Source organism: Plecotus auritus (assembly GCF_963455305.1).
Source record: "Plecotus auritus genome assembly, chromosome: 8".
In the NCBI taxonomy this organism is placed as follows: domain Eukaryota; kingdom Metazoa; phylum Chordata; class Mammalia; order Chiroptera; family Vespertilionidae; genus Plecotus; species Plecotus auritus.
Window position 1 is genome coordinate 148,536,200 of NC_137782.1, and position 24,145 is coordinate 148,560,344.

Here is a 24,145-nt window from a genome sequence, read left to right on the forward strand (position 1 = left end):
TTGTTACTGAAAACTCAAAAAGAAAGTTTCTATGCAGCCTCATAGGGAATACTTCAGGAAATATGATATTAAGTGAGGCATCAAAGAATAATTCCTATTTTTTAATGGCATTAACAGCAAACAATTTAATGAAGATCTAGCGAATTTCTCAAAGAGTAGTAAGTTGGTGACACAGGTATGGAAAAGACTCTTGTAAAAAATTATAAAAGCTCTGGTTGGGTGATTCAGTTTGTTGTTGTGTCATCCTATACACCAAAAGGTCTTGAGTTCCATTCTTAGTCAGGGCATATACCTAGGTTGCAGTTTTGATTCCTGGTCAGGGTGTGTACAGGAGGCAACAGATCAATGTTTCTCTTTCACATCTATGTCTGCCTGTCTGTCTCTCTCCACCCCCCTTCCTTTCTCGCAATATATCCTCTGGTGAGGATTAAGTATACACATGCACATGCGCGCACATGCGCGCGCGTGCGCGCACACACACACGAAAGAAGCATTAATTCCTTCCCTTAAGATGGTTAAGTTTCAACATTTGAGGGACTTCTGGATAATATGGCTGGCAATGGGCACACAAGCTCAAAGGCCATTAAAATAATCAATGTCACCCTAACCGGTTTGGCTCAGTGGATAGAGCATCGGCCTGCAGACTGAAGGGTCCCAGGTTCGATTCCGGTCAAGGGCATGTACCTTGGTTGCGGGCACATCCCCAGTAGGGGGTGTGCAGGAGGCAGCTGATGGATGTTTCTCTCTTATCGATGTTTCTGGCTCTCTATCCCTCTCCCTTCCTCTCTGTAAAAAATCAATAAAATATATTTTAAAAAAATAATAATCAGTGTCAATGGAATCTAAAAATAATGAAATCTGTAGGATTCTGGAAACTAGAGAATCTATAAATAAAAGTGCCTACTAAATTACAAATGGAGGGTGCCTGAAAGAAAGGCTTACTTGATTCATAGTTCCCATAGTAAGAAGGACCAGCTTATGAAGAAGGTAAGTAAACAAGATACCTGAAGAACCTCACTAATATTATCTAACATGCAGGGGGAAAGCCAGGCTATGAGGTAACTCCTTTGAATAGGTTTGAAGATGCTGCATATTTTACCTCCCTCCTTCTTAAATTATACTACGTATTAGTAGATTAAGGAATCAAAACAGTCCTGCTATAATTAAACCTGCTTTATGTGGTTTCCCAAAATTATGTGACACAGAACCTCTTTATCCCAGGTAACATTTAAGAAGTTAGTGTTCTGTGGAATACTGGTGAGAAAAACTGATGTAATTAGTGAACTCTTATAGAATATACTTCCCAAATATTAATGGGAAAAAAACTATAAACATTGACTATACCATGAAGAAAAATTAATTCCCTTTTAAAGATCACAATTTTGGATTCCAATACAAAAATAAAATAAAAATGAACAATCTCACAACAACAAAGTTCTCTGACCACTTGGAAATTTATAACCATTCTTGGATTAAAAAGCTATCCAAACTAAAATTACAGATTATCTAGTATCTAAAGGGTATAAGAAACATTGTTGTATCAAAACTAAGCAGATGTGGCCCTAGCTGAACTTAAAGGCAATTTTATATCCTCAAACACTTTCATTCTTTTTAAAAAAAATATATTTTATTGACTTTTAGAGAGAGGAAGGGAGAGGGATAGAGAGTTAGAAACATCGATGAGAGAGAAACATCAATCAGCTGCCTCCTGCATACCCCCTACTGGGGATGTGCCCGCAACCAAGGTACATGCCCTTGACCGGAATTGAACCTGGGACCCTTCAGTCCGCAGGCTGATGCTCTACCCACTGAGCCAAACCGGTTAGGGCAACACTTTCATTCTTAAACAAGAACTGCAATATCTGTAACAAGCTTTTGTCACATCTACAGGGGGAAAATAAAAAAGGAAATTACTTAATATTTTATAATGTAAATATATTATATAAAATCATATAAAAAGAAAATTCGTGCACCAGGCCTCTTGTTGATAAACAAACTCAAGAGTTTTTTAAAAACCATCAGTATCCCATACACACTAGTTGAGCTAGTCAAATGAAATAACTGAAGGGCCCTGGCCAGATAGGCTCTGTTGAAACATCGTCCTGATGTGTATCAAGATTGTGGGTTCAATCCCAGGTAGGGGCACATGCAGGAGTCAAACAATGTATAGATGAATGGGCGGAGCAACAAAGCAATGTCTGTCTCTCTCCCTAATCAATAAATAAAATTTTTTTAAAAAAGGAAATACTGAATGACTTTAGGAACTGTCATATCACCCATTAACTCTTCCTTCAAGATAATCTTTCCTATTTCCTTAGCTGAACACCCCTACCTACACATCCTGAACAGAAGCTCGACTACAAGCATATTTCTACAAATGTACCACATTCACAAACAGAACTTCACAGCCATGCAAGGAGGAAGTCCAGTGGCAATCTCATCCCACTTCCCCAGAGCTAAACACCATTTGTACAGTGATTAAGGCAAGCCTTGGAATCAGACTGTTTACTTTAGAAACTGGTTCTATCACTTAACAGCTGTGTAACCTTTAGAAAAATGTCTATGTTCTCTGTGTATTAGTGTGCTCAAAATATCTCTATATAAATTGTACCTACTTCAAGAATTACTTTATTATAAGTTAATTCATGTAAAGTGCTTAGAATACTGCCAGACATTCAACCACTCAACAAATGTTGGCTACTAGGTATTTTTCTCCACAAATGTAAAAAATCATTTATAAGTATAACCTGTCCTCTATCCTACCATATGATGTTCAAAACTTCCTCAGAACCTCAGAACTAACTCAGGAGATGAGTTAGTGAAATTCAAACTATTAATTTCTGTTAACCCTTTCTTTAATTTGATTTACATGAACAATTACTTAGACAACAGTAAAATTTACATGTTTTCTGTTCCCCTGCTCCTTGTTATTTATATAAAATCTTATATAATATAAGCTATTATAATTGCTGAAGATTTGATGTGATGAATTCTAGAGTGCTTCCATTTCCCTAAATCTTTTTCAAGGTAATATTAATCTATTACTGAGGCTCTTTTATCTTTGAATATCATGTCATAATTATTATGGCAGAATGGCACGAAAGAATACTTCTACAGGTTTAAAAACTGAGGTCCTGCCCTAGCCGGTTTGGCTCAGAGGATAGAGCGTTGGCCTGCGGACCAAAGGGACCCAAGTTCAATTCCAATCAAAGACACATACCTCATTGCAGGCTCCTCCCCACCCGAGGGCTTGTGCAGGAGGCAACCAATCAATGTGTTTCTCTCCTGATATTGCTCTGTCTTTCACTCTCCCACTATCTAAAAATCAATGGAAAAATATCTTCCAGTGAGGATTAAAAGCACACAAAAAACTGAGGTCCTAAAAAACAAAACAAAAAAAACACTGAGGTCCTAAACAGTGCTTCTTGATTGGCTATGTGATAATGAACAAATCATATCTCTAAGAGTCAGTCCTCTCATGCATAATTTATCTATAAAAAAGAAAACCAGACCATCACTAAGTTGTGATGAGATTCAAAGAAGGTAATTCATATGTAACTGATAGAGATAAAAAAATAAGTTAATACTAGGATATTCTGAAATTGGCATATATATAGTGAGAGATTATATTGTTTAATAACAGTATATTCTTATTCCTTTACTTCTAAGAGATGAGGGAGTTTTAAAAAACAGTAAGAACAAAAGTCAATTAATTCCAGCCCAGCTGGTGTGGCTCAGTAGTTGAGCACTGACTCATGAACCATAAGGTCATGGTTCAATTCCTGGTCAGGGCATATGCCCAGGTTTTGGGCTTGATCCCCAGTGGGGGGGGGGGCATGCAAGAGGCAGCCAGTCAATGATTCTCATCACTGATGTTTCTATCTCTATCTCCTACTCCTTCCCTCCCTGAAATCAATTTTTTAAAAAGTCAGTTAATTTGGAATAAGAAACCAAGTCAGGTAGTAAAGAACAAGGGCTAAACTAAATTTAGAAGGGAAAAAAGCCCTTGTCTGAGGAAAGGTATGGTAATTGATGTAAGGCAGTGTCTAGCATCCTAGCAACTTAAATACATAGGAAAAGTAAACCATGGGTGTCCTATCACACTGTAATATTGAAAGAAATATACCATATATAAGGTAAAACTGTTTTTGCTTTCAGTGGCAAGATAACACATGAACTATGCTAAACAAATAGTTGAAATTTTGGGAGTTTTTCCCAAAGGAAGTTAAGTTTTACAAATATGCTTTTAGATTAAATGATGGAACTTCTTAAATTAAATATATATTCAGTCACTTGGCCCAAATAATGTTTTGATGGAGAAACAAAATTATAAAATGTTAGCACCCACAAAATGCTTTGCCTCCAAACCATTCCAGTTTCACAGAGAAAAGATATACGTAAATTATTTTTCATATATTTACTAAGACAATTATACTTTAATAATTCTAGCTATGTTCTATCTTGATATTTCTGAGATTACCCTCCTAGAAACCGTTTAGTTTAAGTCTACTTTTCAAATTCTATTGTGAGAGAATTGCAAATTGTTTTGATAATGATAGAATTGCTATTTCCTTGAAATAGCAAATTAGAAGAACTGGTACTGAAAACTTGAAGTTCAGGGCAGTTAAGTATCTTGAATAAGGTCTCCAAATAACAGTCTGGTTTATGTTACCATGGCAGCACTTCCTTTCACTGGGTCTGTTCATGAACTATCAGTAACAAGAGATGAAACTATGCATTTGCTAATCTATGTTTTAGAATCTACAGGAAAAAGGAACTTATTTTTAACTAACTCACTTCTTAAAAACTTTGCCTCTTCATTATTGTGCTTAGATGACAGAACACATATAATAAAGAGCTTTAGAAGTTAAGAATTGTTTTTAACTAAATTTACATAGAACAAGATAAATCTTTTGTGCAATGGAAACAGGAAATGTGTATTCTCTCATACACTATTATGCATTTGGAAACGCTAAGGCTTTTGGACTTATTTGGTAGAGAAGGATGAAGGTTCTAAAGAAATGACCCAAATTTTAAAAAGATTTATATTAATGGAAGTTGTAAATAATAGACAGGGAGAAGAGGCAACGTTCATTATTCCTGAGATGTTTTTAAGTACTTGCCCCATAGATTTTAGTAGAGTTCCTCCTCTCGACTACCTTTTCAGTGGTTTTTAGAACCACTGAATTAAAAAGAATTAACAAATTAAAAATGGTATTCATATCTCTTGCTTATAGCATGAACTTTTAAAGTAGTTAGTTAGCATGGTTCCCCCCCCCCCCCCCCCCGGGATTCAGTTATAGAAATATGTCATCATCATGTAAATGTAAATTGTACTAAACCAGGTAAAATGTCAATTTTCATATTTCCCAGCTAAAATCCCAGTTATAATATTGTAGTTTGGCTTTATAAAAATGTAAAATATAAGGCTTGGATGCTAATATTTAAAACATAAAAACAAAAACAGAACAACCACAAAAAACGATGTTTAACTTTTATAATTTTAAAATCTCAAGGCAGAAAAACACCATGCCAAGATTTTTAGACCTGCCTTTTGAGGGTAGTAACTATGCTATGAATGATAGGGGAATCTATCCAACCTGCTATACCAATTGGTTGGGTATCATTACCACTTTGTAGTCTGACCTGGACATTGCTATCTTGCCTTTTTCTTTTTAAATTAATCCTCATTCAAGGATATATTTTTATTGATTTTTAGGGAGAGTGGAAGGGAGAGAGAGAAACAATGATGTGAGAGAAACATCAATTGGCCGTCTCCCGCATGCACCCTAACCAGGGATTGAATCCGAAACCTAGGTATGTGCCCTGATCCGGAATCAAATTCACAACCTTTTTTGGTGTATAGACAACACTACACCCAACTGAGCCATCAGGCCAGGGCCATCTTGCCTTCTTTTTTAGATTATCATCTCTACTTAATGACCAGTCATCAGAAAAGTGCTGTCAAGGTTGCCAAATTTATTTCCAACATTTAATGGAAGTAAGTACAACCTACTTGCCTTTTGCAGATTAAAAGTGAAATACTGTCCTTCTGAGGCATTGATTTTAAGAAGTATTTCATAAATTAAAAAATCCATAAACCTTCCTAATCCTACTTAAATGTGTCACTTTCTGCATCCAAATTTCAGACACTGAAGCAAAGTGGTCTATTAATTTTTGTGATCATCGTCACCTATGATTTCCTTTCCTTCCACCCTAACTTGTGGTGATAGCCTGATAATTTTGTCCCAATATATAACAATTTCTATATTTATCCTCATATTCCTTATTATCTCATAGCAGGATTTTTTTCTCTTTATCACACTTTCCCTATACTCTGGACTCTAAGCTTCCTGTTTGCTAGCTCTTACTTCCTTAATTCCTTTCTTTTTCTGAGCATTCAAAAACACTCAGGTTAATTATACAAATAAGGCACACATAAATTTATAGACAAGAACAAGTCCCTTTTGATCATTACCACAAATCATACCACATTGAACACATTATTCTACAACTTTTATTACAAATAATACCACAGTGAATATTCTCATATACATCGCCTTGCATTCAAGTATGAATGTTACTCTAGGGGAGAAAGCAGAATCTTTTCCATTATATCAAAGGATAAGCACATTTTTAGTTATAATAATTTTTCAAATTGTCTTCAAGTATGATCATATTAATTTTTACTCCTTTGTAATCAAATGTGTGAAACTATTGATACTGATTTATTTCCCATGTTGTCCTCATCTAATTTGATACAACCAAACATTTACAATTTTTTACATTCTAATTGGTAAAAGTGGTCTTTTGTTCTTTTAACTTGTCTGTCCCTGATTACTAGCGAGAATGAATATCTTTGCATATGTTTATGAGCCATCTGTATTTCCTCTTATGAACTGCCTGTTCATATTCTTGCCCATTTTTCTATTAGGTTTTATTTTCCTTACTAGAGGCCCGGTGCACGAAATCTGTACACAGGTACGGTCCGGCGATCAAAGTGTGAGCGTCTGGTGTGGAAGGGCAGGTCCCAGCGGACCTCTGGGCCCTGAGCAGACCCTGGGCTTCCGTGTGCCTCCCTCCACCTGAGTCACGGTGTTCGAGTCCCCACACGGAGATGCAGTGAGCATGGCCGGACACCGTGGGCCAGGGCACAGTGTGGGCCTCTGGGCCGCCCAGCGGCACCGCACGGAAGACAGGCAGGCAGCGCGCTCTCTCCCGGCCAGCCTCGCAGACCAACTCCTGCGCGAACCCACGGGGAGCCCGACTGGCCCCTGTGGTCCCAGCAGCTGCAGCCTGGCTCACCCAAAAGAGGCCGTGTGTGTGCAGGGCGGGCTCCTTGCAGGCGCCTGGCACCTGAGCTAGGGGGCTTCCCCGGCATGTGAGCCCTGGCGTCCCAGAAGAGGGTAGCAGGGAGAGTGAGAGCAAGCTTGGCAGACACCCTGCATTCTCACTGCACCTCCATCCCCATCACCCCGCCCCCAGGTAGCCAGCAAGAGGTCGTAGTGTGTCTCCGACGTCCGCAATGTTCTGCGCTGCCCCCTGGTGGTCAGCGCACGTCATAGCAAGTGGTTGAACTCCTGGTCGAATGACCGCCCGAGGGGACAATTTGCATATTAGGCTTTTATTATATAAGGATTGGATTATGAGTCCCTTATATATAATGGTGTGCTGCTGACTGTAAATATCTCATCAACTTCACATTTAATGTTGGTAGCTTGAAACTGGCCATGACAGAAATATTTGTATCATAGATATCTGCAAAAGCTACATCCCCATCCCCATCCAATTGTAAACATTTACCACCAGCATACCACTGCTTATATATTCTGACCCTAATCTTTTGCCTCAATGAATTCTTCTTAGCAAATCATTTCCAAGTTTTCTGCAACATTTGACACTATTGCTCATACACACTTAACTCAACTGCCTTGGTTTCCATTACACCCTTCTTTTCTTAGATTTTTCTACTGAAAATCAATGTTGACTTACATACTTAGAGCTTTAATCCTACAACATCACCATTATTCCTGTAGCTTATTTCTAAATACCTAGTAGATAGTTCAACTTTTATGTCCCACCATAAGTGTAAATACAAACTAGAAAAGAATTAAGTGATATAATTAAAAACTAAACTCTAATGAAGCACATGGGAAAAGAGTTACCCACAATTTCCAACACTTTAAGTCACCTGAAAGGAAAGTCAGACTGGGGCAGGGGGAATCTGATTCCAAGATGGCTCACTCACATGGCTATTGACACAGGGTCTCATTTCCTTGCCACATGAGCCTCTCCATAGGGCCACTTATTAAGTGTCTTTAGGATATGGCAGCTGGCTTCCCATAGAACAAGTTATGCAAGAGCCCAAAATGGAAGCCATGTTTTTTATGATCTAGTCTCTGAAAAGGCAAACTCCCTCATTTCCACAATATCCTCTTGGTTACACAAGTCAGCCCTATTCGGTATTGGAGTAGACTCTCTAGAAAGCGGGCTCATTTGGGGGCTATCTCAGAGGCTATGACAGAGATTGATCCTTTGAAATTACTGAGGCTTTTTTAATGGCCTAATACATAGTTGGTCTTTGTAAATATTCCATGTATATAGTACAGAATATGAGACAGCAATGTGTTACATGGCAATAAATAACCAATACAACCTCCTCTACGTTAGCTATAAGATGACGGTATGTCCTAATATCTTGCTACTCAGGGTGTGTCCATGGGCTAGCAACTGGTAGCTTGTTAGAAATAAAAGCTTCAGCCGAAACCGGTTTGGCTCAGTGGATAGAGCGTCGGCCTGCGGACTGAAGGGTCCCGGGTTCGATTCCGGTCAAGGGCATGTACCTTGGTTGCGGGCACATCCCCAGTGGGAGGTGTGCAGGAGGCAGCTGATCGATGTTTCTCTCTCATCGATGTTTCTAGCTCTCTATCCCTCTCCCTTCCTCTCTGTAAAATATAAATAAAATATATTAAAAAAAAAAAGAAAGAAATAAAAGCTTCATTCTCCATCCTAGATTTGAATCATAATCTGCATTTTAAAAGATCCGTCTACATTTAAGTTTGAGCAGCACTATCCCAGAAAATCCTTCATTCACCTAAAAATATAATTACTTACTCTTTTTACTTTTATTTCACATAAGAATAGACTTCTGCTGCCAGTTAGGGAATAGTAAGTAAGCTATAAGAAAACATTACTCCCAGCCTAATTAAAAAAAAACACACCTCAAAATAATCTACAAAATCATAATTTTTTATGAGTCCATCTGAGAGCTAAAATGGCAAGACAACTTAAGGAACTGAGTTCTAAACTGTGACAGGGACCTGTCAGGAGAGATGGAATATGTGGACTGTTTTAATGGAACATGTGAACTGTTTTACCATTGGCAGAGCATGGAAGAAGTGGCAGTCATAAAGAAGGTAAGAAAAAAACTACTCAAAATTTAACAAATTCTTAAAAGCCAAGTGTGAGCTAGCAAGATAAGTTAGCATCCTTGGCATTCCCAGGCAGGAAAGAGTCTTCATCCACTAGCCAGTATTTTTTCATGAACCTCCATCCTATGCTCCAGAGAAAGACTGTGGGCAGGGCAGGAGACCTAAAAGAGAAACCCTCGGAAATGAAGATAGATATATAGAATCTAGCAAGACAAACCTCATCCATGCTACTGGTCCTGAATGAGCATAAGGTGAGATCAGGTATCGCTGTGGGACAGGCACACAACCTTTCTATATTCTGGACAAAGCTCCAAAATTAAGCAAAAGCTGTCTGCTACTGAGAGAGAGAGACAAAATACCCTACCCACCTCAGTCCCAGGCAAAGTATGGCTGCTGCTAGAAGAGAAGTACAAAACCAAGTTATCCTCATACTTCAATGACACTAAGCAATGTGCCATGTGTCTTTAGGAGAAGGGCAGAAAATCTGCTCATGCCCAGATCCCCCAATGATACAAAGCACAAACATGCTACACTGAGAAAAGAAATGGTCACTCACTTGTACATAAGACATCCTACTGATATTAGCCAGTTTACCTACCATAATGGGAATAAGCAGGAAGCTTGCCTGAGCTCCGGAACAATGCTGTCCAGTACGACTTTCTATAATAACAGAAATATTCTATATCTATGCCGTCCAATATACCAACCACTAGCCACATGTAGATAGTTGGCTAGTGATGAATGCAGCTCTAGACTCCACTCTGAATAGATGGGAGAAACTGTCTGCTCCTGGAGGAGGCATGAAAAACCCACTCATGAGTCAGAAGCATTCATAGGCCTGCTAAGACTAAAATGGGACTAAGAACTAAAAAACACACCTTAAAAAGCCTTGCACCGCCCTAGCTGGTTTGACTCAGTGGATAGAACATAGAAGACAGAAGGGTCTGGGGTTCGATTCCAGTCAAGGGCACATACCCGGGTTACATGCTTGATCCCCACTAGGGGGGCATACAGGAGGCAGCCAATCAATGATTCTCATCATTGATGTTTTTCTCTCTCCCTTCCTCTCTGAAAATATATAAAAAAATATATTTTAAAAAAAGGCATAGTAGCTATCATTTTTTTAAAAAGCCATGCACCAAGTAATAAGTAATAACAATCTATTGCTATGGGAGGGGCAAGAGCATGAAAAGAAATGTCCAAACTCCCATCCAGCCCCCAAATGTGGCACAAGCTGAAAGATGAAGGTAAAGTAGAAACACAGAAAAATCATCTGATACTCCAGTTCTCACACTAAGCACAAAGTATTAGCAGTCCATCTCTGTAGGGATCTGAAACCTGTGGTATGCTGAAGGTAACTATGACAACCACAAAACCCAATCCCAGTTCAATTATTAACTAGATTGACCAATACCTGTTCACACTAACAACCTAACAAAAGTAGAGGCATTGTCTACTTCTGGGCAGAAATATTATTTACCTTAGTCTCTACCAATCTCTTAACACTGAAATTCAATCCAAAATTATGAAACACACACAAAAAAACAGGAGACAAAACAGTCAACAAAACCAGACCCAGAGATGGACCAGATATTGAAATTATCAGACAGATACCAACTATGACTAATATATTTATAGATCTAGTTGGAAATTTTAGCAGAGAGATGGAGAATATTTTTAAAAGGTAAATAAAAAATATGACAAATTATTTGTCAGGCTTATCAGCAGAATGAACACAACAGAGGAAAAAGTGAACCTGTATAAAGTACAATAGAAATTATCCAAACTGAAATAAAGGGGAAAAAAATAGAAAAAGGAGCACAGCAACTAAGAGGTGAGACAATAGCAAATGGTCTAACATATTTTTACTTAGAGCCTCAGAAGTAGAAAATGAGCCAAAAGAAATATTTGAAGAGACAATGAGCAAAATTTTTCTAAACGTAGTGAAGGAAAACAAACCACAGATCCAAGAACCTCTGAAAAACCAAAGCAGGATAAAAATAAAGAAAAACACAACTAAGTACATCATAGGCAAACTACTGAAAAGTAGTGATAAAGAAAAGAATCCTAGAGGGTAAATAACTGGAGTGGGTTCCACCCATCTCTCGGAGAGGAACTGCTGGGGCACCGAGGCTCTGCCAGGCACTGATTTTGATGGGTTCCAGCAACAGGGAGGAAAGGATGGAGGAGATGTGGGACTGACGGCCTGCTGGGAACAGGACTTCTACAAGGACAAATATGTCTGGAAGGCTGTGGTCCATGGCCATTTTTGCTGGCTATCAGCGGGGTCTCCGGAACCAGAGGGAGCACACAGCTCTTCTTAAAATTGAAGGTGTTTATGCTCGAGATGAAACAGAATTCTATTTAAGCAAGAGATGTGTTTATGTGTACAACGCAAAAAATAACACAGTGACTCCTGGTGGCAAACCAAACAAAACTAGAGTAATCTGGGGAAAGGTAACTCATGCTCAAGGAAACTCTGGAATGGTTCGTGCTAAATTCCGAAGCAACCTTCCTGCTAAGGCTATTGGACACAGAATCCATGTAATGCTGTACCCTCAAGGAAACTTACTGAAAATAAATAAAATGGATTTGTTTTCCTGGGGGGGGGGGGGTTGGGGAAGAATCCTAAAGACAGACAGCTAAAAAAGAAACATAACAGAGGAACAAAGATAAGAAGGCAATAGACTTCTCATTAGAAACTATGCAAGCCAAAAGACAAGAGAACATCTTCAAAGTACTGTTCCCCCTTATCTGTGGTTTTACTTTCCACAGGTTCAGTTACTTGCAGTTAACTGCAGTCCAAAAATATTCAATTTCCCCAACCATTGATATCATCTGCTCTTGACATCGAACTATCGAGATTGTCATGGTTCAATGATCCAGGATCACCTAAAGCAAGTGATCCTTCTCTGATGTATGGTCAGAAGGTCAATAGCAGCCTAGCGCTAAATCACAATGCCTACACCATTTATCTCACTTCATCTAATCCCGTAGGCATTTCATTCACAAAATAAGGGTGATTACAGTAGAGTAAGATATTTCAAGAGAGAAAAAGAGAGGCCATACTCACATAACTTTTATTACAATATATTGTTGCAATTGTTCTATTTTATTATCAGTCATTGTTATAATCTATTACTGTGCCTAATTTATAAAATTAAACTTTATCATAAGTATGTATGTATAGAAAAAAACAGTATATTCATATATACATACATACATATATATATATATATATATATATATATATATATATATACATAGAGAGAGAGAGAGAGAGAGAGAGAGAGAGAGAGAGAGAGTTCCATACTGCCTGCATCCACTGGAGGTCTTGAAACATACCTCAGCAGATAAGGAGGGGACTACTATACTTAAAGACAGAAAACTGCCAACCTAGAATTCTATAGCCCTCCTCCATAAAACGGATGAATAAATATTTCGTTGCTAGTGGACCTGAACTACAAGAAATGCTATATAAACTTCTCCAAGAAAAAAAAAAAAATCCAGATAGGACATCAGCATTAGTCAAGTTTTTCTGTAAAAGTCCAGTTAATAAATAAAATGATATACTATTATTTGAAGGTTGAATGTGATAAAGATATATATAGATACATGTATGTATAAACCTATATATACATACATATCTCTCTCTCTCTATATATATATATATACTATAATAAATCACTAAAAAATTTAATAGTTTATAAGCCAATAGTAGAGATAAAATTAAATCATAAAAAATATTCAATCCCAAAGGCAGAAAAGTGGGGGAAAGGGAATAAAAACAGACAGTAAACAGAAAACAAATAGCACAGTAATAGATTTAAATTCAACCATATTAATTGCGTTGCTATAAATGGTCTACATTCCAATTATAAAAGGTCTACATTCCAATTAATGGTTGCAAGACTACATAAATTAGAATAATATACTGATACAGTGGTGGAAAAACACTATAGAAACTAATAGAAAATTGGAACATTAAAAACCTAATTTATGTACCTATGGTAGACTGAAAGCAAATGATGAATATAATTAAGATCAAGCTGAAGTAATCTGACTTGGCTATTTTTGTTTTCTTTTGATTTCCCCATATTTTAAAGTCTCAAAGTTAACTCTCCCCAACCTCCCCAAATATAGCAATGTTCATAACACTGACCTTGCCATGGCTTCTTTCCACTTTCTGAAAACATTTATTCAGGGACAGATTATGTCGAACAGAATTCTTCCAGCCTGTTGGTGCAGTAGCAAAATATGGGAAGCGGTCCAGAATCCAGCTATAAATTTCTTTGACAGGCAGACATTTATTTGGAGAGTGCTCTATAGCCATATAAATGAGAAGACTAAAAGAGTATGGGGGCTTTGAAGTTGCTGATTTTTTTTCTGGGTTCTGGTAGCAAGATGGTCCTAAAGATGGCATATCATCTCCCTCTATGTCATACAAAGGACTAACAATTGGAAGACCCTCACTTCCGAAGCTGAAGTTTGTTAGAAGGTTAGTACTTTCATGAAGCCAGTTCAAGTTTGTGAGTTCATCATCTGCTGATTCACAGTCCATTAGAGTGGCCTTTGGCCTGGCAGCATCAACAGCTTCAGGCAAGCTTCCCATTTTGTAAATCTGGCTTAATCCTGCAACCTTTTCAGCTCCTGGAGTTTCAGCTCTCTTTTCTGGAGTCATTCCAATTATTGGACCCATTTACTCTTATAGTTCTGCAACAAAGGAAATAATTATCATTCAATGTAATGCTTAAGATTCTTAGGCTCATGAAAAAATAAAATACATATTTAAATATCCCCAAATCAGAGAAATTTTGCAATTATCCCACATGATATTTAAGCATAGTAGTTGTATAATTAAAATTTACAACATGAAAAAGAGAATTTCATATTATTTGATATGGCTGTAAATAATGCAGCATTATAATACCATATTGTATGAGTGATATAAACAAAAGTAAATAATGTATTTTGAGTAATTAAACAATATTCCAAATAAGCCCTTTCCTGAAATCTAAAATATTTATTATAGAGAAACCATTTCTCATATTTTTACATTACATAATACTATAACAATAACATTTCTTATTCATTATCAGTAAAATTATATTTATGTTATTTCTTTTGTAAATTTCAGTGTTTTTACATCTGCATTCTATATAATATCATCAAGTACTGAGACTGTAAGGCTGACATTCTCTTAATGAAGTTTGAAGTGTTACTATATTTTCAAAGAGAAAAAAACATTTCTAAACTATCCATTTGTATTTCTATTTTCTCAAATGACTTCTCTTTTGTTTTTTAAACACACTTCAATTCAAAACACCTATCATGGGAGAATAACTGACTAAAGAAGAAAGTGATAGAGCTAATGTGCTATTTAATTTATTTAATGATTCAGAAAAGTACCTCATTTCTGAATTTAGTGAAAAAACTTCTATGTTTTCCATCAGCCTAGTCAATATACATATGCTTATATAACTGAAATAAGGTAAGTAACTCCCAAGTTTTCCTTTACCTAGAATATAGCTGGCAGGTTATTACAAGAATTATGAAAATTGGTCAATTTTAGATGTAGAGCAGTATTTGAATTCTGGAAGCAACTAGTAGATGTAGTCTTAGAGAACTCCATTTTCAATAGCAGTAGTTAATAATTTGGGAGTCAGCTATTTATTGTATCTCAAGTAACCATCAGTTAAACCCTATAATATAGGCACTATTATTAACCCAATTTTATAGATAAGGAAAATGATTCAGAGAGGTTAAGCATCCTGTTTGAGGTTATCTGGCTAGCAACTGGATATGCCAGAATTTAAACCCAGCAGACTGACTTCAGAACCAAAGATCTAACCACTACATTATCCTGGTGACAGTATATATAAACTACCTATGAGTACCAATTGTCCAATCATACCCATTTTTAATTTTATCATTGTTCTCTCCATAACCAGTTCCTACCTCTCTCACATACACCTATATCTATAACTTCACACACCAAGACACTGTAAAAAGGAAAAGACCAAACTATAATTAATTTGATTTCTATTTCAATCAGTAATGAAAACCACACATACATAAACATATGCACATATGTGCACACAGTAAGTCTCTCTACCCATAGAAACTTTAAAAATGTAATGGATGAGAATTAATTTGTTGAAGAAAGTCTTGTTTCCTTTAAAAAAATATATCTTAGTATTTACTGTCCAAAGAAGGAAATGACTAATTTCTAATGGTCCACTTTTGCCTTTTCACCTATATCTCACTCCATTTATCTTCAATTACATATAGAAATTAGAGAGGACCAAACAGCACTGACTAATACTACAGACACTATGCTATGGGCTTTGAAATGCATCATGTCTACTTACTTCTCCCTATTACTTAGCTCTATGTATCTTCCTTTCTTTTTGACTGTGAATTCCATAAGGAGCAAGAGTCTTTTACTTTTGTATTCCTAATGAATCTTAACAAAATGTGGGCATGAGTAAGCAATCAAACCATAATTATTTAAAACTGAAATTAACCAATAATCAATATCATGTCTATTCTGGACCAAATGCTATGCTATCTACCTTTACGAGTTATTTATTTTTGAAACAAATTCTTAATACTAGGAAACATGCTCACTGGTAACAATAAGAAAATTGAAATTCACTGTTTATAAATAAGGAAATGGAAATGAAATAAGGCATTTGCCTAAGTTCTAAAGCTAATAAAAAGGAGAGTCAAAATTATAAACCAGGCTGAGTTCAATACTCAAGTTTTTGGTCCATTAAAGTACACTTGATCTCTTAAGGAATTTATATTTTAGCAACACTACCTAAAACAAATAGATACTGTTGACAAATATGAGAACATATAGTAATAGAAACTAATTGAGATGGTTGCAAATACATGTTATTCCTCTGAATTACAAGTTTATAATAAAATCTTATTTGAAGCTATAAAGTAATATGTCATCAAATATGTCAAAGATTACAGCCAAGCAAAGTTAAAAAATCAAGTACTGACAGTGAAAGGCTAATATGCTTAGGTTTGAACTGTCACTGTATTTTCAAGGAGAGAAGAGGAATGTTTCTAAACTATCATTTCAGAATACTTTTGAACACCATCCACTTAGAACACTAAGTCTACCACAATAAATAGGCAAATAATCTTTTTCACAAATAAGTATATAAATAGAAAATGTAGTAGAAAATATTCAACTCCACTGATGATCACAGAAATGCAAAGCAAACAAAATGTGATATTAAATACGATAATGTAATACAGTACCTAGGATGCAATAGGCACAAATACTAGTAATAAAAGCAATAGTATCTATTTTTGACCAAATTAGCAATGGTTTACAAATATAAACAATTTGGGGCAAGGGCCCCAGGCCTTTTTGGACAGCTACCTGGCAATATGCACCCAGAATCATTAAAAATGTCATATTCCTTGACCCAGTAATTCCACTTATGAGTCACTTCAGTGAAATAATCCTATGTAAGGTAAAAGACCCTCTCTTCTCTTTCTTCCTCTCTCTTACACAACACACACACAGATGTCCACCCAAAAATTATGAAAGTTAACAGAAACTATAAACAACTCACATTTCTTATTATAGAATAACTAGTGACCCACTTCATGGATTTGTGCACTTGGAAAGGAAAACAATTAGAAGGTGGGCGGTGGGGCTGGACACGCCCTGGAGCCAAACTCCCTTGGTCCCTCCCCGGCCTGTCACACCTGGGGTGGCACAGTGGCTCGAAGGGCATCTGCAGAGTGAGTGGGATCCCTCCAGCAGGTGGGGTTCCTTGGCCAGGTCTGCGGGGACCAGGCCAAATCTGGCTCTCTGACCTGAGGGGTCCCAGAGTGCAAGAGGGCACTCTGCAAGTTACTGTCATATAAGGTGTGGAACGCAAGTGTGCAGTAAAACAGATTCAGGGCCAACAGTGCCCCAGCAACAACGTAACCCATGGCTGAAGGTGGAATCGCGCGGCCCGGCGAGGAATCGGGCTCCCTCCTCTCTGGTTTTGGGGTGCATCACCCAAGAACTGCCGCTGCTAAGTCACTGCAGCTTGGCAGCTCCTGTGGTGTCTGCCCCTGGTGGTCAGTGCATGTCATAGCTACTGATCAGACGGACACTTAGCATATTAGCCTTTTATATATGTAGACTAGAGGCCTGGTGCATGAATTCGTGCATGTGTGGGGTCCAGCCGGCCCACCCCGATTGGGACCTATAGGGAATGGGCCAACCAAGGGGAGTGGCCGCAGGAGGTTGGCTGGCCAGCTCCGCCCCCAATCGGGACAGTTGGCAGGCTGCAGTGCGCATCATAGCAACCAGTCATTCTGGTTGTTTCAGTCGCTTGGCTTTTATATATATAGACTAGAGGCCCGGTGCACGAAATTCATAGGATCGGACCTAAACGGGCAGTCGGACATCCCTCTCACAATCCAGGACTGCTGGCTCCCAACTGCTTGCCTGCCTGCCTTCCTGATTGCCCCTAACCACTTCTGCCTGCCAGCCTGATTGATGTCTAACTGCTCCCCTGCCAGCCTGTTTGCCCCCAACTTCCCTCCTCTGCCGGCTTGGTGACCCCTAACTGCCCTCCCCTGCAGGCTTGATCGCCCCCAACTGCCCTCCCTTGCAGGCCTGGTCCCTCCCAACTGCCCTCTCCTGCTGGCCTGATCGCCCACAACTGCCCTCCCTTTCAGGCCTGGTCCCTCCCAACTGCCCTTCCCTGCTGGCCATCTTGTGGTGGCCATCTTGTGTCCACATGGGGGCAGGATATTTGACCACATGGGGGCATCCATCTTGTGTGTTGGAGTGATGGTCAATCTGCATATTACTCTTTTATTAGATAGGATTAGATAGGATAGAGGCCTGGTGCATGGGTGGGGGCCAGCTGGTTTGCCCTGAAGGGTGTCCTGGATCAGGGTGGGGGTTTCCTTGGGGTGTGGGGCGGCCTGGGCGAGGGGCCTGTGGTGGTTTGCAGGCCGGCCATGCCCCCCCATGACCCAAGCAGAGGCCCTGGTATCTGGGGTTTATTTATCTTCTACAATTGAAACTTTGTAGCTTGGAGCGGAGCCAAGCCTTCTGCTCACTCCGTGGCGGCAGCCATTTCTATTGGGATTTATTTATCTTCTATAATTGAAACTTTGTAGCCTTAAGCAGAGGCCTGGGCCAGCCAGGGTATGCGGAAAGCTTGGCTTCCTCCATCACCGGGGAAACCCAAGCCTGTTCACTCTGTGGCCGTAGCCATCTTGGTTGGGTTAATTTGCATACTCGCTCCTGATTGGCTTGTGGGTGTAGCGGAGTGATGGTTAATTTGAATATTGCTCTTTTATTAGATAGGATACCTAAGAAAAATAAAAGTACATATATTCAATCTAATATATGGTAGTCATTAAAAATGACTGTCTTAAAGACTACACGGTAAACAAAAAGCTTTGTTAAAATTAATAAAATTTTAAAAAGCCTAAGAACAACTCCATGAAGAAAATATATAGATTGGCCGAAACCGGTTTGGCTCAATGGATAGAGCGTCAGCCTGCGGACTGAAGGGTCCCGGGTTCGATTCCGGTCAGGGGCATGTGCCTTGGTTGCGGGCACGTCCCCAGTGGGGGGTGTGCAGGAGGCAGCTGATCGATGTTTCTCTCTCATCGATGTTTCTAACTCTCTATCCCTCTCCCTTCCTCTCTGTAAAAAATCAATAAAATATGTTTAAAAAAAAAAAAAAAAAAGAAAATATATAGATTGGACTTCAGTATCAAATAGATTTAGATTTGAATTCTAGAAAAAAAAAAAAAAAACCCGGTTAAAAAAAACACAAATATACAAAAGCCCAACTGGAGTGGTTCAGTGGTTGAGCGTCAACCAATGAACCTGGAGGTCAGGGTTCAATTCCTGATCACGGTGCATGCTGGGGTTACAAGCTCGATCCTCAGTGTGGGACATGCAGTGATTCTTTCTCATCATTGATGTTTCTACCTCTCTCTCCCTCTCCCTTCCTCTCTGAAAGCAATAAAAATATATTTTAAAAAAAGCTTACTGTAGTTTATACTAGTAACTCGGTAATTTTTTTCTTTGTTCTTCTATTTTCCAATATTTCTGTAATGTGTTATTTTTATAGTTTAAAAATTAAAAAAAAAAAAAACTTGCCCTGGCCAGTTTGGCTCAGTGGATAGAGTGTTGACCTGCTGACTGAAGAGTCATGGGTTTGATTCTGGTCAAGGGCACAAGCCTGAGTTGTGGGCTCCATCCCCGAAGGGGGTGTGCAGGAGGAAGCCGATTGATGATTCTCTCTCATCATTGATGTTTTTATCTCTCCCTCTCCCTCCTCTCTGAAATCAATAAAAACATATTTAAAAAATAAAAACTCAAGGGGGAAAAGGTTGTGCTAGATTATTTTTAGCTGTAGTGTTTTCATTTCACACAAAAATCAAATCATAAAAAGATTTGGACTTATCAAAGTCCTCAAGTCAAAAACAGAAGTCACCTCATAATTTTAGTACAGCCTATTCTATCACCAATCTTTTCTGTAATACCAATTAGTTCATGGGTAAATAAGGGAATTATTTTACTACAATGTGAAAATCACATTGGTCTGTACATAATTTTTCCCAGTTTATGTTTTTGCACTACTAAATAACAACAGCTGAACCCCAAATAGGCCAACACAGTGGAAAGCAGCAAGATGCTGAAAACACAGTACTGTACACAATTCTCATTCAACCCATGTTCTGCCTTTTGGCACAGGTTGGCCAGATGTATTTTCCTGTTAGTACTTAATGAGCTCTCTTCTCAAAATTTTATGCATTTTACTGTGACTTCCATACCCTGTATTTTCACACACTTCCATCAGGCTAATTTCACCTTTTTTTTTTTTTTTTTAAATATATTTTATTGATTTTTTACAGAGAGGAAGGAAGAGTGATAGATAGTCAGAAACATCGATGAGAGAGAAACATCGATCAGCTGCCTCCTGCACACCTCCTACTGGGGATGTGCCCGCAACCAAGTTACATGCCCTTGACCGGAATCGAACCCGGGACCCTTCAGTCCGCAGGCTGACGCTCTATCCACTGAGCCAAACCGGTTTTGGCTAATTTCACCTTCTTAAGTCCTAAACCAACTGCATTTTTCATTTGTAAAAAATTTAGTATAGCTTTTAAAATATCCTAGTATTCTTATTAAGATTTATTTTTGTTAGTGCTCTGCTTACCAAGTTTCAGATATTTTGGGTGAGTTACCCCAGGAGCTATACACAATTTTAGTATCTTCAGAAATATTTATATGTAATATCACAACAGAAAGATCTGTAGATTTTATACCCAAATCAAAAAAACTTTAAGTTTTATGTATTTGGAAAATTCTAGTTTTATGAGCAACTACTTCTTAAAATGAACTGAAATCATTCAGTAGCAGATCATTAATAATGTGTATGAAAGTTTGTTTCATAAAGCAAAACAAATAAAAGGAAATCTAGGCTAGAGCTATATTATTTTCTTTTCTTAATCCTTTAAGAACAATACTTCAACAAACCACATAATAGTTGTTGCACATAATAAACGTCACTCAAAATAAGCATTTAATGCCAAGAGAAAATAATGTGGGATTTGAAAAAAATGTACCTAATTTCTTACGTTTATAACTATCATAACCCAAGTGATGAATACACCCACTAGTAAACCAATTTCTAAAACTTAGACACTGCTACCAAAAAAAAGTAAACATACAAGACAATTTTAGCAAAATACTCATTTTGCTAAATGTAGATTCCAAATCTATATTTCAGAAAGAACCGTTTCTTCTCACAGGAGAATTTTAAAAGAGGAGAGTTCAAATAAACCCAGTACAATCTCTCTAGAACCCCTGCTAGAGCTTTACTGTATAAGGACCACGGCAGTATCTTCAGAAGAGGGTTCAGAATTCGAATGTACCATTTTTTCCATAGCTGTGCAGCTCATGCATTTCTCAAAGGTGTCTGCATATTATGTTCAATATTACAGTGATAATCTGTTTTAGGACAAGAAAAATAAAATTCCATATTGGAATTCTTAGATCATTTCCCAAAAGATTAGAGGAGAGCACTTTTGCTTAGGTTGGTTATTAGCACTGGTGTGAGAAGAAATGCATGACAGAGACTAAATAAAAGAAGAAAAACTAAGCCACAGAATTATCTAAAAAATAAAATGCTGTATTATACAGTATTAGAGGTGTTGCCCCAAATAACTAAGGAACATCCTAAACATAAAATGGTAACCGTTATAACCACTTACCACTCTCTTTATCATTCCTTTTTTAATTTCAGACTTTCTAGATCCATAGTTGGCAAACTGCGGCTCTTTGGCCCCTTGAGTGTGGCTCTTCCACAAAATACCACAGCCTAGGCGAGTCTATTTTGAAGAAGTGGCATTAGAAGTTTAAGTTTAAAAAATTTGGCTCTCAAAAGAAATTTCAATTGTTGTACTGTTGATATTTGGTTCTGTTGACTAATGAGTTTGCCGACCACTGTTCTAGATCATCTCGCTTCTATTTAAAAAGTGGTATGCTAGAGAACTTTCAGATTTTATTTCTTTGAGCATATGTTTATTTAGCCCTCGTTCTTAAAATATATTTTTGCTAGCTATAGAACTCTAACTTGAATTACAACGAGTCATAGTTGTTAGACTTATTTTCACTGAGTATATCATTTTGTGGTCTTCTATTTCCATTATTGTTATTGAAACCTAGTAGTCCTTTGAAGGTGTTCTGTTTTCTCAAAAAAATTTCTTTTAACCTCTTTTTATTTTCCTTTTTGTTGTCTCTCTGTGTTGCTTTCTGGACTTTTCAGATTTATCATTCATTATATTAATTTTTATTCAATGGGTCTATTTGCTTTTATCTCTCCCTTAATTTTAATTGCTGTATATTTTCATTTCTAGAACTTCTGATTCTTTTACAAAGTGTTTGCTCTTTTCCTCACTTTTAAGTTTTCATTGAATATATTAAAAATACTTATTTTATATTTTACAACTGATAATTCCAAAATGTGAACTATTTGCAGGTCTGATTTTTCTAATTCTCTTATATTATGCCATGTTTTCCCTAGATGATTTATAAATTTTTATTATAAGATAATCAGTTTCATTAGAACTTCACCAATGGGAATTATTTAATGATGATGATTCATGTTGCTTATGTCAGGCTCCTGAAAGTAACAATCCAGGATCCTTTTAAATTCTTAGCTTGATGTTTAGTATGAATTCAGGCTGCAAACCAATGTGAGGGCTGGTTTGTGATAATACATTTTCAGCAGAGATATTTTTTCTATTAGCAGAAATAATCTAGAAAGATCATTTTCTTTGTTATCCTTGGTGACACTAAGGCAAAGAACTTCTAGATCACTCTTACACCTAGAATGTACAGCCCTATGGAACTCCAAATTAATGGGGAAGACTATTTCCTGCTTGATGTTCTACCTTGGCTGGGTCTGGGTTTTGCTTCCTAATCCCTGAGCCCCACAAAGCCAGAAAATAGAAGTTCACTTAATTTGGTAAATACCTTCAAGGCAAAAGCCAGCTTCAGCACTCAGCTTACCTCTCACTAGGTTTCTAATTAGTGTTAGGTCTAAATATTCTTTATTCTGTGCCAGAACATTGATTGATGCATTTTAGGTTATTTTCAGCAGAAAGGCTGGTCCAGATATTTAGTTCACCATTCTGCGGAAAACAGATATTTACATTAGTTTCTTATGACAATTTATCTCTAACATGCATTAGCATGTATGTTAGAGCATTGGTTCTTAAATTTCTTCTGCCTCAGCATACTGGAGGAATTTGATTTACTCCTACCAGTAAGAGTTGCTCATTATAACAGTGATTCCCAACTGGAATTAGGTACAGAACATTTCCCTGGAGGCTGAAGTTGATTATGAAAAACTCGGTGCAGAATTTTAAAAAGAGGGTGCTTTCATCATTTTTGAAACCCATACTCTTTAAATATAGTAAAGATGTTTTAATCCCTTAACTATGATTCAGTCCATCATTATAAACAAGTATTACTCTCTTGATATAAGTAATACTTATAGGGGCTGCTAAAGTATATAGGGCTAGCTCTAACTGGTTTGGCTCAGTGGATAGAGCGTCGGCCTGTGGACTCAAAGGTTCGATTCCGGTCAAGGGCATGTACTTTGGTTGCGGGCACATACCCGGTAGGGAGTTTGCAGGAGGCAGCTGATCGATGTTTCTCTCTCATCGATGTTTCTAACTCTCTGTCCCTCTCCCTTCCTCTCTGTAAAAATATCAATAAAATATATTTAAAAGAAAATAATTAAAAAAAAAAAATAAAGTATATAGGGCTATTTGCCAGTTTATCAGTGTTTCTCAAATCAGAATGTCCCAAGGAATTTTCCTGGGGGCCACAAGCTTTGTAAATTTTTTTTTTTCATTTCAATTAACAGTATAAAAATGCATTTTTACTGTTTTCAAAGAGAAAAATAAAAAGACTTAAAACTACTCGAGGAACTAAAGTCAGTGATTCCTCAAAATGGGATCTATAATTTTTTTTCTATAGAAGGATCCATACATTATTCAAGTTGAGAAATATTGCTCCACACTAAAGGCCTCATACTGCTATGTTTGAGTTACTGGATTAATCTTAGTTCAATATCCAAGTCCTCATTTGTACTGTAGTCACTGTACCTGATTATACAGGTGTATGACCACAGAAGCAAAAATCTTTA

The 24,145-nt window shown here is 37.5% G+C and overlaps 2 protein-coding genes across 4 annotated transcripts in view; one reads left to right on the forward strand and one right to left on the reverse strand.

The window, feature by feature from the left end:
- FOXN2 (forkhead box N2) overlaps positions 1-24,145 on the reverse strand; it is a 62,508-nt gene that overhangs the window by 18,790 nt on the left and 19,573 nt on the right. For all 3 annotated transcript variants that reach the window (XM_080683211.1, XM_080683212.1, XM_080683213.1), the window contains exon 2: positions 13,594-14,144. In XM_080683211.1, coding sequence (XP_080539337.1) covers positions 13,594-14,130 — 537 coding nt within the window. In that variant the 5' untranslated portion in view covers positions 14,131-14,144. The remainder of the gene's footprint in view (positions 1-13,593; positions 14,145-24,145) is intronic.
- On the forward strand, positions 11,670-12,077 carry LOC308255865 (large ribosomal subunit protein eL33-like; the record flags this gene model as incomplete). The annotated part of the gene is made up of 1 exon (XM_080683761.1): positions 11,670-12,077. The coding sequence occupies one exon, from the start codon at positions 11,670-11,672 to the stop codon at positions 12,075-12,077; it is 408 nt and encodes a 135-aa protein (XP_080539887.1).